Consider the following 17189-nt stretch of genomic DNA (forward strand, 5'->3'; position numbering starts at 1 on the left):
ATAAAATAAAATAAGAATTTAATAAATATAATAATAAATGCCATATAAATTAAAATAATATTTTACATCATATATCTAACATAAAAAAATATTAAAAAATTAATAAATTTTATAATTTATAATCATCAATTAACTATCACTAATAATTTTAATAATATAAAATTATTTATTTTTTATTAATTAAATATTAACCAAATTTTAATAAAAATATTGACCCTTAAACTTTCTCATCTAACATATTCAATTAATGCCTACACATAACATTTTTCTTCCAGGAAATAACGAATTCACATTGGAAACTCCCACTTAGAACGCGTGAACCATGGAAAATGAGTGACAAGAGAAAAAAAAAAAATCAAAGAAAGACTAAATTCTTGTGATTATGTATGTATGTGTACGGCTATAATTAAGAGAGCTTGAATTGTGATAAATCTTGCACCCATTTGTCAAAAAAGACCACCTTTGCCTCCTCCTCGTGCCATATATTCTGAAAACGATTTTTATTTTTTTCTAATACATGCTATTAATATAAATATTTTTTAATTAATTCAACAATATAAGATTCATAGCAACCTTATAAGAACAAAAAAAAAAGGGATGGCGTTAAGGCAGAGAAGCTTTAAATGCGAGTTGGTTGATAGCAGTTTCTTCTTACGGACTAAGCAATAAGCATTGTTGCCATTGCGCGTCTTTCATTAACATTTATTTTCTTCTTATGTTATTATTTATTTTTTATTTTATTTTTATTATTATATTTATATTTATAAATAAATTTGGACTTCTATTTGTTCCTTAAACCCAATTCTCAGAAATCAAACACCACCGCACAAAAAAGAAAGAAACTTTTTTGCTTCTTTCTTCTTCTTCTTCTTCCTCTTTCGTTTGTTTCTACAGAGATGGAGTTTGTGCCAAATCCGTCTCCTCTGAGGTCCTCTCTGTTCGGTTCCTTCGGGGATCTCGTCGAGAGGATCAAGCAAATTGGAACCCTCGCTGTTTCTGCCGTCATTGGCAACATCTTCTCTGCGATCTTGACCTTCTGCTTCGCATTAGGTTAAATCCCTTCTCCTAATCGGTTTTTTCAATTTATGCATTTTGTCGAACACCTGATCTGCTTCTTTGTTTTCCAGGTTTTCCAACTTCTGGTTTTGTCAATTTGCCACCTTTTTTGTTTTGTTTTGTTTTGAATGATAAACATGGAAAATAGAGGATGGGGGTGTGGTGGGGTTTGGTTTAGTTTGCTCTGATTTTGTCAATGTCATTGTTTGGTGCTGTAAGACGTTGTTTTGAATTTTGCAACTTTTTTTTCTTCTTTTTTTTTGGTGTGTTTTTGTTAAAAAGACATGAATGAAACTTTGGGATGCGGTTCATCTGTTTGTTTGTTGGCTTGTTTCCATCTTCTAAAAACATACTAAAGTTTTGTCCTTTGATTTTGTTTAATTATTTTTAATTGAACTTTGGGTTTGGCATGCTTGTTCTAAGGCCAGAATAGAAACTCTAAATGGCTTTGGTTTCTTTCTGTTTTTGGTATCTGCAGTTGGGACTTTGTTGGGGGCTATGACTGGAGCTTTGATAGGACAAGAGACTGAGAGTGGCTTCATTAGAGGTGCTGCTGTTGGTGCCATCTCAGGAGCTGTTTTCTCCATTGAAGTCTTTGAATCCTCTCTTGTTCTTTGGCAATCTGATGAGTCTGGAATTGGGTGTCTCTTGTACCTGGTGAGTGAGCAAACTCAGCCTTGTTCAAATTTCAAAATGTGATTTTGAAGCTTTATCATGTGCCTACATGGTTGCTTAGTTTCTGTTTTGTGAGGCTGTGGCTCTGTTCGTCTTTGGTAAGTGTCTCGGTACAAAAATAAAAAGACACCAAGACATGACAAGAAAGAAAGATCGGTCTCAGTTTTTGGTGGACACTAGACATTAAATTGGACGAATTTTTTCTCCATTACAAGAAGTTTACCTATTTTTCTTATGTGTCTTCTTTTCCAAATAGATTTGGTGTCTTCAAGTATCTATCTATATTTGTCGACAATTACGAAACAGGCCTAAATTTGTATTTTATCATTTTCTTTGGAATGTTGTGTTAGCCTAACAATCGGTTGTGTGTTATGCAGATTGATGTTATTGCTAGCTTAGTGAGTGGGAGACTTGTTCGTGAGAGGATAGGTCCAGCAATGTTGAGTGCAGTTCAGAGTCAGGTAATTTAATTTTCATTGCATAAAAAACTTCAAAGGATTATTTACTATTTACATTGATGAATTGGGAAATTTTGCTTGTGTATTCACTTGTCTTTGCTGAGACCTCGTACTCTTTCTTCTTATCTTAATCTCAGATGGGTGCTGTTGAAACCGGTTTTGATGAAGTTCAAAACATCTTTGACACTGGTGGTTCAAAAGGCTTATCTGGAGATTTGGTCGAAAAAATCCCAATAATCAAAATTACTAGTGACAACAATGTTGATGCTTCTGGTGAAAGAGTGTCTTGTTCAGTTTGCCTCCAGGTTTGTTAATTGTAGTTTTCCTTGTTAATACCATTTATTTAGATTATGTATCTTTTGATATCAAGGTTACTACTCATTCATTATTAGCATATCTAGTCAATTTGGACAAAGTGACATTAAAGTTTTGAAACAAAAGTACTATTAACCTTGTGTATTTTGATACTTAAACAAGTTATAATTCTGTATTTGTATATGCAGGACTTTCAGCTGGGAGAGTCAGTTAGAAGCTTGCCCCATTGTCATCACATGTTTCACCTACCCTGCATAGACAAGTGGCTGTTTAGACATGGTTCTTGTCCATTATGCAGAAGGGATCTGTAATTTTTGTATATGTCACATACCGTAAAAAAGGTTCTTTCTTTTTGTTTATGTTTTTTTCCCTCCCTTTTTGTTTATATGCTTATTTAATTCTAGTTCTAGGACTAATACTCGGTTAATTCTAGTGGGGGCTTTGCAGTTATGAGTGGTATCATCATTGTACTAAACTAGTGTAAAGAAAATTTTGAGATAAATTTTACCTTTTTGTACATGAATGAGTGGATTATCCTTCTTTTTAAGTCCTTCCTTCTTCTTTTTCCTGTTCTGTTATGCATTTAATTTCCAAAACAGTGAACATTGATGAGTTGAATGTAATTTAACCAGTAATTTAAACCTTGGTCCTTGGCAGGGTTTAAGGAGTTTCCCTTTGTTTGTATTCAATATATCCATATGAGGAAATGGTGCAAAGTGGTGGTTGGTTCCTTGGCCCCATAATGAATGAAAATTGTTAGTACAGTCAAATTGAGTTACAATGATGATCAATGGATATGCATATAATAATTAATTAATGACCCATCATTTGCTTGTAAACATTTTTGTTTTTATGTGTAGAACAATTTAGTTTTGCTGATTCTGATTATATACACCCTATTGAACTTTTTTTTATGTCAATTTAGCATAAGATTTTAAATTTATTTACATTTTTGGACAAAGATTGTATACATTAGAAGTTTATGTTCATAATATTCATTACATACTGGTTTTTGATTGACTTCACAAGCAGCTCTTACTGTACTACAAAACCAAACCAGACAAGTGCAATCATGGCCTGTGGTACAAGTTCTATATTCATTTTTTGTCTTTGCCTCGTTGTTATTATTTCTACCCTTTTTTTCAAAGAATAGTAAACTACATAAATTTTTGGACATTTTGTTTGTTTCTGAATTAGCTTTCTTTTTCTTTTATATAGGTTTGTATTTTTTAATTTCTTTATATTTGTATTATGAATAGGAGAGTAAGGATTATTAGGATCATGTGTATTAAAACCCATAGTGTTCAGAATTGGACCGAATTGATCGGTTCAATCGGATTAATGGAAAACTAATCAAATTGATTTGGTTCAAACAAAAAATTATAAGAAAAGGACAAATAGGTCTTTGGTCTTTTGATTTACAAACATTCAAGTACTCGAGGATTTGAAAATACGTTTAAGTCTCTGACTTTTTCAAAACCTATTCTTCATGTTTACTTGGGTCTGTCAAACTCAACATAAAAATCAAACGTGACTCTTATTGTACTGACTTGGTTGATACGGATGCACACACGTGAGAGAGTTTAAAATTGAACAAATTAGACTCAGGGGTTGATATGTCCAGATTTTGAAGAGGTTAGAAACTTAAATATATTTTTAAATTCTCAAGGACTTAAATGTCTGCGGACCAAAAAATCAAAAATCGATTTGTCTTTTTCTCAACAATTATTTGACAAAAAATCGGTTAAAGAATCGAAAAACTGGTCAAATAACCAATTAATAAGTCAAACTAGTATGAATTTTTAGCAGTTAATTGTGTACAATAATAAAATATAATTTTTTTTTAAAAAATTATATATTTTATTATATCCGGTTTAATTTTAGTTTAACTTCGATTGAACTTTTAAACTTTCGAATTTTTATTATCAATTCAATAATTGATTTGATTTTCAAAATCTTACTAAAAATAATATATATGATTAAGCAAAAGCTCAAAAAGCATTACTCAACATAAAAGGAAATGAGGGACAAATCATCACAAGAATGGGCTTGACCAACAAAACACAGAACAAATGGAAGTCTTTCACAACTAATTAAGGTTATATTAAATCTTGATTGAAAAGACTAGATTCATTATTATGGGAATGAAGTGGATGTAATCCATTCCATCAGATTTTCCTAACGAACCTGTACCTAAGCTTAGATTCCCAAATCTAAACGTCTTCTGATTTTAATTCCATTCAATGAAAACAACCCAGACTACTTGTTACTTCTCAATTAGACCAAAACCCAAAGACATGGACAATTTGATAGGGAATTTTTTGGTCATCATGTCAATTATCTTGGGGATAAGTTCTGAGTAAACCTTAAGAAAGGTGCTAACGTAGTAATGTTTCTTAAAAGATCAATTTAATAATAATACTCTAATTAAGGATAATGGTTACAAGAACTTGAGTGCTTCTAATTTCCAAATAAATCTATCTTGAATGTTTATTTTCACTACTCTCTACCAATACTACAAGTTTTTGTTTCTTAACTAATTAATGTGTTAAAAATACTTAAATTTTTATGTTGTGACGGTGGAAAATAATCAGGTGCTATTATATAAATATAAGTGGTTAATTTTCCCACTATTATATGAAAAAAGAATTTTTTACTACTTTTGCAACACCTCGTAAATAGATGTTGGCATAATTGAGTTCTATACATTGTTTATATATAGAAATTATAATAAAGTATCAATTTAGTTTAAAAAATTTATGACAGTGACAATCCTTAAGAAAAAGATTAATAGGTATGATCCTCCTGAAGATAAACAATGTTTAACAAAATCCTCCAAAATATAAACCAAAAAATATATAAAATACTTCATCAAATATTGTTCATTTTTTCTGAACGAAAAAAAAAATTGCTCATTTTTTCAAAATTATGAGCGCCTTTTCCAACTAAACTGTGGACTAAAATTAAGGTTTACTCATAAAATTAAGACAAAATTCACATGCAATTGACTTATATATAAAATTGATAGTTAAAAATTATCAGATAACAGTTTAATCAAACATATAAAATAAGGTGGAAACTCAGGTGAAATCGACTTCACGTGAAGTTGATACCTGAGAGCCGTTAGATGATTTGACTGATTTGACTAAATTTTCATCCAATGACTCTCAGGTATAAACTTCACATAAAGTCAACTTCAACTGAGTTTTCATCATAAAATAATTGAATGATTATCAACAATCAACTTTACATAAAACCAATTGCATGTAAGTCTGATAACAACTTTGATTCACACTAAAAAAAAAGAAAAGTGGTAGTTAGAGCATCTTCAATAAAATGTTTTTAGCGTATCACTTTTGATACTTTCAAGAAATGAATTGATTTAGAATTAAAATCTGTATTGAAGTTGATTTATAAAATAATGAAATCGATATTACCTTAGAGATATGACATCACCTTGATGGAGAACTAATAAAATTTTGTTATTCGTATATTTATATTGATGAAATAATTTAAAATAATACAGAATTATAATTGAACTAGTCTACAAATATTCTTATAAAACCTAAAATAAAATAAAATTAGAACTAACATTGGAGATGCTATCAGGGCGAGTAGTGATTAGGAAGCAAACAATTTATTTGGACTGAAACTTGGTAGAGCTGAAATGCATGGTATAGTACAAAGGGATAGTGAAGTGTAGCATATCACATTGTGAAGAATCACCAACCCTAGAAACGATACCATTATCTATTTCATCTGCCACATTAAATAGTTGCGTCCTTTCATAAACCAAATTGGCATCTGAATCTCAATGCACAACACAGACGCTGCCTCATAATAATATGAAATACTCCATACTAACCATAAACTTTGTTTGCTTGGTAGGTGAAACCATGGACCCATACAAATACATCATCCAAATTAGTAAAAGGTACTGCCTAGTGGCTACTATCATAATTGGAAATTAAAAAAGGAAATTTGTTAATATTGTTGAGCTTTATTTATACACACACATCTTTATATAGATTCATCATGGCCACCAAAATTGACAAACATAACACACCAATTGTCATCAGTGTTTTAGTAATTAATGATATTATGTTACCTTTTTATCGGACATGGGCAACCTTATATCATGTGATACTAACTTCACACTTCACATAATCACATGCATGTGGCTTATATGTGGTTAAAGTTTCATCAATACTTATTGGTGAGGTACTAACAAACCCTAAAGTTAGATGGTCCATTATCGTTGGAGTAAATTATGCACCCACATCTTTTTAAATTTGGTGAAATTTAACTTGATTTTTTTTCATCTATTTCTGAAAGTATAAATTGACATTTTTCAAAACTTTGATAATTATACATCCAATGTTTGCTATTTTTAACATTGAACATCACTGTAAATATAATAACTAGATAGTAAATATTTTCACTCATTTTTTTGATAATGTTATTACATGATTATATATTAAGTAATTGTACAAGAACAAGTTTAATAACCTCTGTCATGTACGGAATAAAATAATTAAATTTTATAAATTTTAATTTATTAAATTAAAATGACCGTATTAATTATATAAATTATAAATTTTTAAATATAAAAAATAAATATATAAATACAAATATAATTATTTGACCAAAAAATTGATAAATTGCTAAAAAAGGTTAAAAATTAATATTTAATTTTAAAAGTATAAAAATAAATAATTATTAAATATTCAAAAGTTGTCGTAAGAAGTAAATTAGACAAAAGTTAGTATATATATATATATATATATAAAGGCCAAATAATATAACACATTTTAATTCAACTATTGAATTATAATAAAATATTTTAATTAGAATGAGTTTATTCTTAAATTACAATATCATACACTTATTATATCATCTTAATAACTCATTTCGTAATTTCTAATAAAAAATTTAAAATACTTAGATTACATAATTTAAGATAATAATAACATAACATATCATATTTTTTAATTAGAGACAAATGTATTTATTAAAGTATTAAATAAAATAAATTTTTTATCTTTATCATTAATTAGTTAATTTTTTTATTCAATTTTATGACATTAACCATAGTTTTGTGAACCGCTAACAGCAAGTTGTGATTACGTAATTTAATTGGATCTTCAAATAATTTAATAACCTAAATTGGCTTTGTTTTTATTCAACTGTAACACACTAAATATGACAAACGATGGTGAAAATGAGATATTTTTTCTTTTGTGGGTCATGAACAAATTAATTACTGAAACGTGTCAAAGAAAGTACTCTTAGATGGGACTTAAGCTGTGGGATTGATCTTGTGTGATAAAGTTAAAAAGGACAAAACTTAAATTAAGTAGGGTTGATGCAAGTTGATAGAAACAGTGGTGGAACCTGTGTTAGATCGATTAAATTGACCATATCACGTTCAAGCACTATCGAATTTCTGACACAATATTAATACGTTTAAATTCACATGAAGGTAGTTAACTCGGTTAATAATATCTATCCATCAATTAATGCTATCAATATAACCATTGAATTTCACACTCAATGCACATGGTGGCTGCTGTCAAAACTCAACACAACAAAATAAATGTTTGTTTTTGGTCTGTGTTACCGAATTTTCAAAGATGTATAGTAAACAAATAAAATATATATATATATATATATATATATATATTATCTCAAAATATTTTTTTAACAAAATAATTAGTTATAATAATTTAATATTGGTTTAATTATTCGGTTGGTTTTTATAGTTTTATTAAATTTATAATTAAATTTCTATATTTTTTTTAATTAGATCTCTATATTATTTTCAATTTTATACTTAAATCCTTGCTAGTATAAAAAATATTAGAATTAATTGTATTTTTTTACAAATTAAAAGTATTCATAATTAAAAATCTAACTAAATCTTTGACCTCATGTATTTTGGGAAGAATATCCTGTTAATTCTAATATTTTTCACATAAAAATGACCTAATTATTAAATTAAAAGCAATGTAGGGATCTAATTGAAAAAAAATAATAAATATAAGGACTTAATTAAAAATTTGATAAACTATAAAGACTAACAAAGTAATTAAACCTTCAATATTTCATAGCAAAATAATTAAACTTATCATGACAAAATAATTAAATTTTTTTTATGAATACCAACCATATATTTTATAATATAATTGAATTTTTGGTGTCTATGTAAAATAATTTTCAAACTTTACTTACTAAAAAAAGAGTCTTGTATTTTTTTATTAACTATTAAATAAATTTAGTTCTTTATTTTATTATATGTTATATGAATAACTCAGTAATTAGGTTTACGAGATTTTTTTTTATTAAACGTACTACATGTATTTTTATAAAAAAAAGATTAATAACAAATTATTTTCTAAAAAATATTGCACTTCTTACTAGACCTGAAATGCACTAGCATTTGATGTCTATATCACATGACTGTTTTAATTTTTGTGTTAGTATTTTTATTTTTATGATTTTATTAAAAAAAGTAAAATAAATGATAAAATTTTATTATTTTACTTTTTTTCGTAAAAAATTATACAAAATGAGAACTACTAAAAATAAAAAACGGTAAACATTTTTTCCCAAACCAAGCGTGTCCTAACTAATCAAGATTACGGAATATCAAGGCCCATATAATTATTATTTATTCAGTTTTTTTATATACAAGAATGATTGTGCCAAACTGCCAATTAGGTAGGAACATCGAATCTAAATAACAAATACGGAAATAATGGCGCTGATCTACGTTAGATTTGATGTATCATATACATACCACATTTATTATTCAGTTTGATCCTATACAAATAGAAAATAAATAATACAAATATAACGTGACTAATATTATTTTAATGTATTTGTCTTATACTTAAGTTAATACTAATTAATTTTTGGTAAAATATATTTTTTGTCTCTAAAGTTTAGCAAAAAAATTTCAAAAATACTCCTAAATTATATTTTGTTTCAACTTTGTTCCAAAAATTTTCAATTTGCATCATATATATTCTCGACGGCTAAATTTTCAAAAAATTTAAGACTAATATAACAATAATACATGAAAATTATACTTGATTTGTTTGTGTTGAGAGTTATTCTTATGAAATTGTTATCGAATTGATCTTAATTTTTTAAAAAAATTAACCATCAGGAGTATATTTTATGTAAATCGAAAACTTTTGGGACAAAATTAAAACAAAATAAAACTTATAGGTATTTTTAAAACTTTTGTAAAACTTCAAAGATAAAAAATATACTTTATCCTTAATTTTTGTATTTTTTCATTAAAAGTGTTGATCTCTTAGTATTTTCTATAAATAAATAATTATTTTTTATTATTATAGTTGTGCTTTACTTCTGCTCTTATTATTTAAATTTTTTAATGTCAAATTTATCAATATTTAGATCATATTATTGAATTACAAAGTTAAATCAACTTCATAAAAATTGTGTCATTTCCAATTCAACTTGTGCTATGCCTAGCTGTTCGTTTGCGAAGAAATAATGTGTTTTGTGAGGTTTTGGTCCAAATTGTGAGTGCCTTTCAAAAAACGCAATACTTTGTGTTTAAGGGCGTTTTGGTTTGACTCTGTGTATTATGTTCATACTTGACCTTTCTCAAGGATCATAGTAATTTTTAATTTGTATCTTGCTCCTCAATTCGTAGTTTTGTGAATTATATCTGCTAGAAATAAGAGACTAAACTGAAAAAGGATTTGTATATTATTGAGTGTATTTAAGTTGTTTATTCAAGTTATGTAAAATGATACAATATAAAAATGTATTTATAAGTATTAAGAGAATCGTAATAATAAAAACCTAATCTCCTATAATAAATAAATATTCAGATATACTAAATAATACTAATTGATCCTAATTGATCCTAATTATATTCTAACATCTCCCTCAAACTCAAGTGACAACTTGAGTTTGAAATATATTTAAAACAACGAAATAAAAAAAATGCATAAACTAATAGAATGGATGCAGACGGAACTGGCGGAAGAAAGCGCAGACGGAACTGCCGCTTATATGAAGGAAGTGCTGCTTGTCTGAAGGAAGCGCAGATGGAACTGCCACTAGTCTGAAGGAAGTGCAGACGAAACTGCCTCTTGTCTGAAAGAAGCGCAGACAAAACTGCCGCTATATGAAGGAAGTGAGACAGAACTGCCTGAAAGAAACGTAGACGAAACTGCCACAAGGAAATATAGACGAAACGCAGACGAAACTGTCACGAGAAAATGCAGACGGAACTGCCATGAGAGAACACAAACAGACGAGAGAACATAGACGGAACTTTCACGAGAGAACACAAACAGACGAGATAACGCAGATGAAACTGCCACGAGAGAAGGCAAACGGAACTGCTACGAGAGAAGGCAGACAGAAACTGCCATAAGAGAGCGAAAACTATATGATTTTTTCATGAGAATAGGTAAGCAGCGGATGACAATGGTGTTTAATCATACGACTCGAAAAAAATACAAGACAGAGAAAATAGGCTAGTCGGTGAAGTGAAAAAGCATCAAAGGAGTGACAAAAGGGAAAGAATAATGGCATAGAAAAAATGCAAAAACTACGGTGATTTCACCACAAGGAAAACAACCTATCCTCTTCAAGGAGGATACCATGGCTCTGATACCATGTTAGAAACAAGAGACTAAATTGAAAAAGGATTTGTGTATTATTGAGTGTAGTCAAGTTGTCTATTCAAATTGTCTATTCAAGTTATGTAGAATGATACAATATAAAAGGGTATTTATAGGTACTAAGAGAATCATAATAATAAAGACCTAATATCCTATAATAAATATTTAAATATACTAAATAATACTAATTGATCCTAATTATATTCTAACAATATCTATTGTGTTTATCGCAAAATGTATTAGATCGAATATTATGTTTAGTTTAAGATAAATTAAATATGGAGATTAAAAGATAAATTTAGATTTAAAAAATTAAATAAGTGTATTTTTGAGAAGAAATATTATTAAAATTTGTTCGTCTCCAAAAATGCAGTTTTTTGTGTCCTCACTTTTTGGAAGTATTAAAAAAATTAAAATTTTGTATTTCAAAACTTAACTCTTAATTTCCGTCTTTAATTACTAAATATAATGTTGAGTCTCAATCTCTAAGTCTTTCAATTTCAATCCTAATCTCTTAAAAAACAAATGCTACTAAAGTAGTACTAATGTATTAAGTCAAATATATATTGAAATGATGCATTTTGTATCTCATTGATTTAGTTTCTTACACCAACATTTAATAAGCATATCACATTAGTACATCCACTATCACAAAAATAGAATATAGCAGCGAATGATTAGCGGTTATTTTATCAACTACCACTATTTGTTGGTTTTTTAGCGGTTTTAACCGTAAACGCTAAAAAAGTAGCTATTTGACTTAGTTTTGCGCGACTTTTAAAGAAATCGCCGCTAATCTACCTTTTTTTTTTAATTTGGGAATACTTCGATCTTTCATTTTCTTAATCTCATTTTTTATGTGTTTCCATTTTGATGCCGCTAATTCTATCAGAGGCACCCTTTTTCCTCTTTTCTCTCTTTAGAAAAATATTCCTAAACATGCTAACCTTCACATTTTTTCTCGAAGTACTATCGACGATATTCTGCTCGCTCAGATGAAGACGATGACATTGGATTTTCTATTTCATTTTGTCTGTCAGATTTGCTCGCCATCTCCTCCTATGTTGTGTGAGGTTCGAATATTCTCTAGCTATATAAATTTTTGCCTTCGTCGCCTCCAACTTCCATTGACGCATCATCACAAGTTCAAATATGTTTTAGCTACTTTCCCACGTCTGTATCTTTTGATTCAGATTTTCTGCCAAAGCTCCACGTTGGAATAATATTTTACAGTAACCAAAACCAAAAAAATAATATATACATTTTATAGGGAACCAAAAGCTTATCCAAGCTAAAAATTATCGTGAGAAGCATCTAAAATTAATGTAAAATGAATATCCAAAATATAATAAAAAAACATCCAAAATGTAACAAAAATAAAACATTCAAAATCTAACAAAAAATCTAAATTATTGTAAAAAATTTAAAACCTTACAAAATGACACACAGTACAAAAAAAACACTAAATAATGTCGGATTTATCGTTAGACATTAGTAGTGAGTCTATCAGCCGTTTTTGATTTCCAATAATAAATTTGTCAGTAATATTTGGAGGAAAAAAGAACATCCAAAATATTAAGAAAAAGAACATTTAAAACTATTAAAAATTATTAAAAATCTATAAAAAAGAACCCTTCAAAACATAAGAAAAAAAATATCTAAAACATATTTAATATTTAAAAAAAAGAAACATCTAAAACTAATTAAAAAAATCATCCAAAATCTAGAAGAAGAAAAGAAAAAAAAACGTGCATAACATAAAATATTGGGATGCATTTTTTAAAATCGAAAAAGTTGGCTCAAGTTGATTGTATATATACAATTAATTACCTATACTTTTTTTTTAAAAAAAAGAACAACCTATAGAGTTAAGTCACAAACATAATTAAATGATTTTGGATGATATAGTTGTGATATCTAAATGTGACCTAAAATAACTAGAAATTATTTAAAACGATAATTATGTTGCCTTTAGGATGTTATATCTTTGTCTTTAAATTCATCTATATATCTCTTTCTTGAAGAAACCCTAAATCAACAGAAATCCATTTCACATCTATCTACTTCCTATAACCTTTTAAATATATATACCGAAGCAGAAACCCGCCCCGAATTGAATAAAGACGACAGGTTGGATCGTGGATATGGATTGCATTACCATTCATACATGATATTGGTGTTTCCAATCTTAAACATGGAAGTATTAAACGGCTACACCCAAGTTCTATCTTCTTTTGCCTCCTCCGATTTGGTTATGTTGAGATATTTTATAGATGTTCTTTATTTTAGTATTACAATGATTGAAGCTAGCACTCTCAAAATATTGGGTTGCCCTATATTTCCTAGGTTTTGATTTGATGACTTAATTTATCTGTTATATGTTTGTGTCTTGTGTATTGTTTTATGGGTGAAGGTAATAATATATAGATCTAAAGATAAGATCAGATATTAGAAAAATACATAAGTAATTAATATTGAGACTTAGAAGATTTAAAGTAAATGGTGTTTATTTTAATTTGTCTCTCTTATTATAATTTTTTCCCTTTTATTATGGTGATGACAAATGATCTGAGAGGTTATAATACAAAGAATAATACACAATAGGTATGACTTCTAACATTGTATATCTTTTTTTTTTCTTTTTTTTCACCAGCTATCTAACAGGTTGGAAGTTCAATGACTAATTTTTCGGATATTGTAGAGGCACACAAAATGGACCTTCCAAACAAGCAAGCTTCATAAAATTAGTTAATACAAGGGGCACGGCCCCCAAACTTTTGTTAAAAAAATTAGTAATACTTTTTCAGAAAATAAAAAATAGTTCAGTTGGCTCAAATACTTTACTATAACTTAAAATATTAAAGTTTAATCTTCATCTTTTGCTTTTATTACACAATAATTTTTAGTTTTAAACATTCAAACTTTGTTGAATTTGGACTGAACTAAGTATATTCGCATTTCGCAGTTCTCTATTCAATAAGTAACATTACTTCTATCTTTGAGTTCAAATATAAAAAATTAGGTATTTTTTGTTTATGTAATTTAATATTATTATATATTTTACTTTTTTTATTTAATTTAATTTTTTATATGATAAAAAATATTAGAATATTCAATAAGTATTGATATTATTGTATTTGTATAAATTGATAAAAAATTCAATAAATATTATAAATTTTAATATTTATCCTTCTAATTTCTTTTTTACATATTTTACAGGATATATATTCAAACTTTTATATAAAATAATCATGAAAAATCAAAGAATTGATGCATTTTTAAGAGGAAGGCTAATATTCAAGAAGGAGAACATATAATTTTTACAATATCAATCCCTGTAGATAGTTCTTCTACTTTAATGAATCACAAAAAAAGTGAGATACAACCTTCAAATGTTTAAAGAGTTGCATCTGATGAGTTTGACCTTAATTCTTTAGAATGAGACACTGTAAAACGGCTTTAAATTTGACAATGCTACCCAAATCAGAGAAATGAAGTTAGACGAACTTATCTTAAATGAGGTTCATATAAAAAATATATTGACAATTACCTTCTATCTGATCCCTCAAAATTTTATTTCAAACTCTGCCACTGATTTCATTCCCATTATTCAGTGAGTATCAAATCCAGAAGAGATGGTTAATAGACACAAACTCTCATCTATTTGTGTTAACTTGGGTTGGTTATATCTACTTATTTTAGTAGGACTGTAATATATGAATGGGCCGAAGAATATATGTTTAGATAATTCTATTAGATGTTATACTTCTTAATTTTGTTCTTGTTACTTCTATTTTTTTTAAAATGACTTTTTTTCATAGTTAACCATATATTTCTTCCTTATCTATGTTATAAAGTAATTATGGGAGAAGAGAAGTTCACCAATCACCACCTTCACGACATACTTCCACCGTTCCACGTGACCCAGGCTTGAACTGAAACCCTCGGTTAGTTTTTTTTTCTTTGACAAATAATATTTTATCATATTCAAAATCGTGAAGGATATAATAATAAGTACTTACAATGGTTATTCTTTGCTGTTTAATGCTTATTCTAGGGTATAATGTATTCTTATGTTAATGTTAAAGTGGAAAATACTTTTATATTATCAGCTCTTTCTAATAGCAAAGAAGTGAAGAACACACGAACCTGTTGAGAGAAAAAAGTTTAAGAATAAGCATTTTTCTTAAAATTTAGTAAGTATTTAATCAATAAAAAAAATAAATAATCTCATATCATTAAATATAATCTCATACCATTAAAAATATTAATAATAACTAATTAATGATAAAAAATAACAAAATTTAATTTACTGATATCTTAGCACTCACCGTGTTAAGAATTATCACCGGTATCTTCCACCAATTTTTTTTTCCTCTCCTTTTCCTTTCTTTTTCCCACCTATTTACTTTCTCTCTTTTTTTTCCTTTTTCTTCTTTCTTTCAGTTTCTTGAGTTTTTTCCATCTCTAATTTCAGATTTAAAAAAATATTCTTTTTTTCTTCTTTCTTTTTCTTTCATTTTCTTTTCACTCTCTCTTCTATCTCTTTCTCTATTTCTAGTATTATTTTCTATTTTTGCTTTTTTATTTTTAGTTTTCGGATTTTTTTGTTTATTTTCTTTGGTAGATTTAATATGTTGATAATCCTTTAATAATTATTCTTTTCCTTTCGTAATGTAATTATTCTTTTTTATAGTGCACTAGTTTTCTTCTATGGGTTTTTTATTTCAGTAGTGCAGGATCAGGTCCTCATATGGAAAAAAGACATTTTGAATAAAGTTGGATATTCATAGAAAATTTTGCAAATCTAAAAACTGATGAGATCTATTTAGAATCGAGAAAAAGTTATCCTAATCTGTTGCAAGTTTGAAGTACATCTATGTTTTAAAAACGAAAAAGACTTAATTTTGTTTTTATTTCTGCTCATTAAAATTTTTTGTAATAAAATATTATATCTTCTTTTAATTTATAGCTCAATATATAAAATATTTATCTTCTAATTTAGACGTAGATCTTGGTGTGATTTATAAATGTTGTGTGTCTTTTCTATGAATGAAAGTTGTTCTTCCTAGAAAAAAAAGGATATAATGTACTCTTAGATTAGTCATGTATTTTCTTTCTTTTTTTGTGACGTTAACTTGAATAAATAATTGAATTGTAAAATATGTTTTTTTTAACGTTTGTAACTTTTTAAAAAAATATCTTAAACATTTAATTTCATTTAATTTTGTTTTTAATTTTTTTATTTATATTAAAATTATATCTAAATATTTTTATTTATGTTAAAACTATTTTTAAATTTTTAAATTTTGTCTTTTAAGTTTTAGACGGACTTAACATTCATAAATAACTAGTTTTAATGCAAATAAAAAAATTAGAAATAAAATTGAATGAAATTAAACGTTATAAATATGTTAAAAAAAATTGCAAATAATAAAAAAGATTACATAAATTTTTTCTAATATTTATATATTTATAAATATTATATTTATTTTATTTATTCAAAAAAATATTCCGATACCGGCTAATTCCAAATTCAAATCCCATTTTGATTTTTTTTTCATAGTTTTACCCCTTTTTATTGAGATTTTTTTTTTGGAAAAATAGATTGAATAGATCCGTTGGGCCATTCAATAGCTAATGTAATTGATGCTAACTAATGGGCTACAGCGATTGCATGCCCGGTTCAAGCACATTTGAGTTCAAGTCCAAAAAGAAAAAAGAGTTTGAATTTGGTTTTAGTCAAAGGTGAATAAAAAACCTAATTTAATTCTTGACTTCGGACTAAAAAATATTCTAAAAAAAATAAAAAAAGTTATCTAGTCATTTAAACTATATGATTTTGTGGAGTGTATGTTGTGTAGTATTAAGATCAATTTGAACTCTCTAACTTTTTTATATAATAAATTAAGTGAAATTATGTTTTAAAAATATATTTTAATTATATAATAGTTTTTTTAATTTTTTTTAATATATCTAATCTTAATATATTAAAAATATACAAAAATTATTTTTA

The 17189-nt window shown here is 27.2% G+C and overlaps 1 protein-coding gene across 1 annotated transcript; it reads left to right on the top strand.

The window, feature by feature from the left end:
• The first annotated feature begins 249 nt into the window (after positions 1–249).
• LOC112747700 (NEP1-interacting protein 1) lies at positions 250–3051 on the top strand. Its single transcript, XM_025795870.3, has 5 exons — positions 250–1050; positions 1535–1713; positions 2109–2192; positions 2327–2494; positions 2693–3051. Exons 1-5 carry the CDS (start codon positions 897–899, stop codon positions 2813–2815), a joined length of 708 nt encoding a protein of 235 aa, XP_025651655.1. The 5' UTR covers positions 250–896; the 3' UTR covers positions 2816–3051.
• The last annotated feature ends 14138 nt before the right edge of the window (positions 3052–17189 follow it).

The sequence above is a fragment of the Arachis hypogaea genome, chromosome 15, assembly GCF_003086295.3.
Source record: "Arachis hypogaea cultivar Tifrunner chromosome 15, arahy.Tifrunner.gnm2.J5K5, whole genome shotgun sequence".
NCBI lineage: Eukaryota > Viridiplantae > Streptophyta > Magnoliopsida > Fabales > Fabaceae > Arachis > Arachis hypogaea.

What these genes read in the sequence shown, in the direction of transcription:
- LOC112747700 (XM_025795870.3), top strand. Translation starts at nt 897, where the DNA reads ATGGAGTTTGTGCCAAATCCGTCTCCTCTGAGGTCCTCTCTGTTCGGT. An exon ending in GACCTTCTGCTTCGCATTAG is followed by an intron (nt 1,051 to 1,534) that starts GTTAAATCCCTT and finishes TGGTATCTGCAG; the next exon opens with TTGGGACTTTGTTGGGGGCT. An exon ending in TGAGTGCAGTTCAGAGTCAG is followed by an intron (nt 2,193 to 2,326) that starts GTAATTTAATTT and finishes TCTTAATCTCAG; the next exon opens with ATGGGTGCTGTTGAAACCGG.